At 35.0% G+C, this 6,278-nt stretch overlaps 1 protein-coding gene across 4 annotated transcripts; it reads left to right on the forward strand.

Moving 5' to 3' along the window:
* Positions 1 to 1,027: 1,027 nt before the first annotated feature.
* LOC106754559 (scarecrow-like protein 9) lies at positions 1,028 to 4,800 on the forward strand. Of its 4 annotated transcripts, none has more exons than XM_014636591.2 (4): positions 1,028 to 1,111; positions 1,516 to 3,846; positions 3,964 to 4,030; positions 4,284 to 4,800. In XM_014636591.2, the coding sequence occupies exon 2, from the start codon at positions 1,568 to 1,570 to the stop codon at positions 3,776 to 3,778; it is 2,211 nt and encodes a 736-aa protein (XP_014492077.1). In that variant the 5' UTR covers positions 1,028 to 1,111; positions 1,516 to 1,567; the 3' UTR covers positions 3,779 to 3,846; positions 3,964 to 4,030; positions 4,284 to 4,800. The 4 variants fall into 4 exon arrangements, with proteins under 4 accessions (XP_014492077.1, XP_014492076.1, XP_014492074.1 ...); XM_014636590.2 differs by having other exon boundaries at positions 4,300 to 4,800; XM_014636588.2 differs by having other exon boundaries at positions 3,964 to 4,800.
* Positions 4,801 to 6,278: the final 1,478 nt, after the last annotated feature.

The following is a 6,278-nucleotide window of genomic DNA, read 5'->3' on the forward strand; positions in this document are numbered from 1 at the left end:
GATGCTTCGTGAAATGGAATTTGAATGTATGGTTATTGTTCACACATAATATGGTGGTTATGATTATATGTATAGTTTTAATACATATGAATGCTTTATGGATCGTAAGTGTGAATTAAGTATGATGTGAAAATGATTCCATGGGGAAATATTTATGATTGTTATGTTGTGTTATGTATTAAAGTAGGGATCTCGAGATTGAGGGATGATTTTGACATTCTTAATAACTCTCAATCTCAAGTAAAAATAAATGGTTATGTCACGGAGAGTAAGAGAATGTCCTTAGTCTAATGGTCATATATTGGCCATAGATGTTTGATGGATTAACTTAGGTGTGTGGTAGTTTGATGGAGTGGTAGTATGATATGGTCAAATTGTTTCACCACACATGGGGTGGATCCCCTATGAGTCTGACATCAATACATGTATCTGAATGGTTGAAGTTTAAAATTGATATAATTATTTTTATATTATTTGGTTTAGATGATAAGTGTAATATTATTGTTATAAATTATACAAATATTCTTTTGGTACTTTAACTTATTCTTTTATCTTTATCTTTTTTATAAATGTGTTTGTTTTCTTTTTTACAATGATTATCTAATGATATAAATTTAAGAACGGTATGATGAACTAAAGTTAACTAATAGCATAATGAAACTAAATATAGAATCTTTCGTCATTCTCGTATTGTTTTATAAATTTTGTATTTTTGGTTCAATATAATATATCTTTTTATCCTTAATGTTAGTAAATATAATCAATTTTTTATATCCTTATCGAGGGGGAAAAATATTTATGGAATCAAATTAGAACTATATGAGTGTAATTAAATATATCACGTGATAAAAGAAAGAGCAAACGAGAAAAAAAGTGAAAAATTCATTAGTTAAGTGTTTTAGATTGGTCATTGATTGACAAATTAATAATTTTTTTTGAAGCAAAAGGTTTTTTTAGATTATATATATATATATATATATATATATATATATATATATATATATATATATATAACATAACCTTTTCGCGCTCTCATTTCCTTTCTGTCTCTCTCATCTTTCTCTCCTTATGCTTTCTCTCGGAACTAGTGTTCTGGTGGGTCTCCAACGAGGTAAACAAGTTTGTCTCTCTTCTGGGTTGTAACTTCTTTGTTTTCCTGCTTTTTGTTACAACTTCACCATTTGAGTATGACTTTTATTGTATTTTTCTCTTTTTCGTTTCTCTCTGTGCTTATTTGATTTTCTTCCAATTATCGATCCTCGTGTTTGAAACGCAGCCTCTTGGTCTCGTCTACTGTGCGGTGACTTATTTTATTTATTTTTCTTTTTCTCTTTCGTGTTTTTTGTTTTCTTTTGCCTTGTTTCATGATTTTAGTGAACTCTATCTTTTTCTCCATTTTGTTGTACTCTTCTTGTTCCTTTGTGCATAGACTGACACACTTGAAAGTCATGACACGTGTTCAGAGGATTTGGTTTAAAGGTTTGTGCTTTGATGCTTCTGTTTTGGTTTCTGAAGGACTTTCAGAAGAGACCAGAAGGGTTGTTTGAGGACTGAAGTTTGAGCTTTTATGCAAAGATTGGTCATAATGGATCCACGACTTTGTGGGTTTAGTGGTCCCCCTAATGAAGTCCGGTTAGGAAATCAGAGATTTGAAAATGGTTTCTTTGATCAAAGTAGGGACTTTAGTTACCTTCAATCCAATCTAGTTCCTTCCAAGACGCCTTCTTCGTCCTCGGTTTTGACTCATGAGGAACCTTCTCCGGAGGAATGTGAATTTTCTGATGCAATTTTGAGTTACATCAGTCAGATCCTTATGGAGGAAGACATGGAAGATAAGACATGTATGCTGCATGACTCTTTGGATCTTCAAATTGCCGAGAGATCATTCTATGAGGTGATAGGTGAAAAGTACCCTTCTTCGCTTTTAGGAAATCCAAGTCCTGTTGATCCAGGTGGTGGGGTTGGGGATCATAATTTCTCTGAAAATTATGGCACCTGTTCTTACAATGATGGTGATCTCAGTAGCATTTTTACTAATTTTCGTCAAAACTTGGGGGAACTCCCTAACCATAATTTACGAGCCAATAGCATTTCACAGTCATCTTGTAGCTCTTCAAATAGTGTGATAAGTAGTGTGGAAGGACCTGTGGACTCTCCAAGCAGTATTCTCCAGGTTCCTGATCTTAACAGTGAGAGTCAATCCATTTTGCAATTTCAGAAGGGTGTTGAGGAAGCTAGCAAGTTTCTTCCAAGTGGAAATGATCTCTTTGCTAATTTGGGTGTGGCTAATTTTTCAAAACTAGAGCCTAAAATGGGGTGCGATGAATTGTCAGTTAAGGTGGAGAAGGATGTGGGGGTGTCTTTTCTTGCTGGGTCCAAAGGAAGGAAACATCATCTCAGGGAAGAGGTGGATGTTGAAGAAAATAGAAGCAGCAAGCAAGCTGCAATTTTCTCTGAACCTACATTGACATCATCTTCTATTGATGTAATCCTGCTTCATAGTTTAGGGGATGGTAAGAAGGTTTTGATGGCCCGTCGTGAGGCTTTGCAAACTAAGAATGACAAGATAGCACTGTCAAATGGTAAATCAAAGGTTCCCAACAGTGGTAAGGGACGTAGTAAGAAACAAAGTGGGAAAAAGGAAGTGATTGATTTGAGAACACTTTTGGTTCTTTGTGCACAAGCTGTTGCAGCGGATGACTATAGTGGCGCACATGAGTTTCTAAAGCGGATCAGGAAGCACTCAAGCCCTTTTGGGGATGGAAATCAGAGGTTGGCCCATATCTTTGCTGATGGCCTTGAAGCGCGCTTGGCTGGGACTGGTAGCCAAATTTATAAAGGACTTGTGAGCAAAAGAACATCAGCTGCTGATTTTCTGAAGGCCTATCATCTGTATCTTGCTGCTTGCCCTTTTAGGAAGATGTCTAGTTTTATCTCTAATGTCACAATAAGAGAATCTTCCACAAATTCAGCAAGAGTCCATGTTATAGATTTTGGTATCCTTTATGGTTTCCAATGGCCTACTTTTATTCAGAGACTTTCATTAGTAGTTGGAGGGCCACCTAAACTTCGAATTACAGGAATAGACTTCCCACAACCTGGTTTCAGGCCTGCTGAGAGAATTGTAGAAACTGGACGCCGCTTGGCAGCTTATGCTGAATCATTTAAGGTGCCATTTGAGTATAATGCTATAGCAAAAAAGTGGGAAACAGTTCAGCTTGAGGAACTGAAGATTGATAGGGAGGAATACCTTGTTGTCACCTGTTTTTATCGTGGTAAAAATGTGCTTGATGAATCTGTGCTCGTGGACAGTCCGAGGAACAAATTCCTCAGTTTGATAAGGAAGATCAACCCGGATTTATTCATTCATGGCATTACTAACGGGGCCTTTAATGCGCCTTTCTTTGTTACTCGATTCAGGGAGGCACTGTTTCACTACTCTTCACTTTTTGACATGCTTGAAACTATTGTGCCTCAAGAGGACTGGGAGAGGATGCTAATAGAGAAAGAGATTTTTGGCAGGGAAGCATTGAATGTCATAGCTTGTGAAGGGTGTGAGAGAGTAGAGAGGCCAGAGACATATAGGCAGTGGCAAGCCCGGATTCTTAGGGCTGGATTTTCGCAACAATCTTTTGACCATGCTTTAGTAAAGAGGGCAATAGAGAAAGTATCAACTAGCTACCACAAGGATTTTGTTATTGATGAAGATAGCCAGTGGTTGTTGCAAGGTTGGAAGGGGCGGATTGTTTATGCCCTTTCTTGTTGGAAACCAGCATGACTATCCAAGATGGTACAAGTGCATCTCACTAGGGCTTTGCAAATTGGTTTGACTCTTGAGAAGCTCAGGTACTTCTATTATCCGCTTTCTCAGTTCTGTCCAACAATGCTAGTTTTTTTCATTGTTGTTTGATACATCTTGAACTAACTTCAATTTCATAATTGTTCTGGGTGTGTCCAATACAGGGTTCAAGATTAAAGTAGGGGTTCAATCTGAGTTCAGTTGGGGAAAACAGGATTACCGAATAGCCTGGTATGACAGTAGTTAATCCATGTTATTCCTATAGATCATTTTGAATTCTGTTTTATGATACCTCACGTGAGGGCTGTCTTATGATCATGATCCAATCTAATGTGGTGGATGAATTTAGCATGTAACAAGAACAGTTATTGCTGTAACTCATTTTGAGCTTTCTACCTTAATATTTCTGATAGTTTGATGCTTAACTGATGATAATGGCTTGTGTATTTCCTCCTAACCATTAATGGAATATTTACTTTGGGAGATATGTTGCACACCAGATGGCATGTTGCTATTCCACCTGTGTCAAGGGCAAAAGTTTGATTAGGTCCACCTAGCTTTGATGCTGCAATTGGTCAAGTCTGGAAGTGATGTGAAAATTGTAGATCTCTTCACATTTGCTTTTGAAGACTTGTTTCAACATTTGACCCATAATGGATGGTGGGGGCCACTATTTAGAAATTTGAACCCTGTTACTGGTACAGAGTTTCCTTGTTGAACTATTACTGGAGAAACATTTTCTCAATGTATGATTTCATTTGAGGTTTACATTTACTACTTATTTAGACCCGTACTCAAATCTGTAGTTGGTCATCATTCATCACTCACAATTCACCATTTGCCTTTCCCTTTGGTGGGTAGCTGATGAAAGTTGTTCTATAGAACAGTGGTGGCACAATGATTTGAACATGTTCCTAGGATGCTATTGAAACCTTTCACCACTAGCTCATTCTTGTAACTTGAAGCTATTGAAAGTGCATCAGAAGAAATTCTATTTTATACATTTTGCTTTCACAATTTGTTAAGACTTAGTTTTTGATTCCTTGTCCTTGAATAACTGTGTGAAGTATAATGTTGCACCTTGTGTTGTCGTGTCATTGAAAGTGTTTGAACTCTCAAACATAATGTAGAACGTTTACTTTAAACAATTATAGTGGACTCAAAAGTCTATTGTTAATGCATGTATAAACCTAATGGTATAGAGCATTTTATAGTGGTGGACCTCGTAGTGGGGACCTCATGTGTTTGATGCGGCTTTGAAGATTCACATGAGGAATTGAACTTTTTCCTTTTTGTCTTTGGAAAGGTTCTTATTATAGATTTTACAAGCAAGGTGAGTGGAATATGGCGCAGGAATCAACTGTTTTCATAAGGAAAATTATAGACGTTCATTTCATTTTGGGTGGATTGAATGTGAAGTAAGAGATCAGAAGAGAGAGAAAGTGATAGATGTGATGCTTTTACTCTTCTTCGCTCTTTCTATTTATTTCTCTTACACCGAATAAATCTAAACAATGAAGAAAAGGTGAAGCCATTAGAAGATTTGTTACGTTAAAGGATGAGATTTTAGTGTGTTTAGATTAATAATGTATGATTCATGTCTCAGCAAATCATTGAATAAAAAAAGCATAAAAAACAACTACCAGCTACTTCATTCATGAACATCAAAGTTTACTGCGGCTATAAAGTTGTCATTGAAAACGCTGTCATTAAAAATCATGAAACTCATTTTTTTCTCAAACCACGATTGCTCTCAAGCATTGTCGTCATTCATTGTTTAAGCTTAAGAAGAGAAAAATATAGAAAATAGAGCGGAGGTGGTAGAAAGATCGGTCTAGAGTCGTTGTGGAGTCAAATGTCAGAACTGTCATAATGGATATGAAAATGTAAAATATATAAAACGTAGGATTAAAAAACCATGACGATTTTGGGTATAAACTGTGAAATATGAATTTTTTTTTTTTAATAAAGTGTTTACAATTTTGTCTTATTACAATTCTATCAAATAGTTCATACATTCAAACAGTTTAAAAACATTTAAACAATCATTTTAAAGATATCAAAAAGTTAAACAAATAACTAATATATATAAAAGTATTACAAACTAACTCTAACTCAATCTACTCTGTATTATTTATTCTTATATCTAAGAAGGAAATATTTTGCCCATACTTGCTATATAGGTTAATGCTTTTTCATTGCATGATTGTCAGTCTTTAAAGTTCTGTCAAAGTTAATTGATGTCAAAATTAATATATGAAAGTTAAAAATAGGTATATATATATATATATATATATATATATATATATATATATATATATATATATATATACACTAAACCTCATCTCAATTATTTTGATAATTGGTTTGTACAATGTTTGTTGTCCATTACATGACATAATAGTCAGACTCATAATTCAAGTTTATTTATTGCATTACATCTATAATAAAATTATTTAGATAAATGATAATACAAAAA

This window comes from Vigna radiata, unplaced genomic scaffold (assembly GCF_000741045.1).
Source record: "Vigna radiata var. radiata cultivar VC1973A unplaced genomic scaffold, Vradiata_ver6 scaffold_111, whole genome shotgun sequence".
Lineage (NCBI taxonomy): Eukaryota > Viridiplantae > Streptophyta > Magnoliopsida > Fabales > Fabaceae > Vigna > Vigna radiata.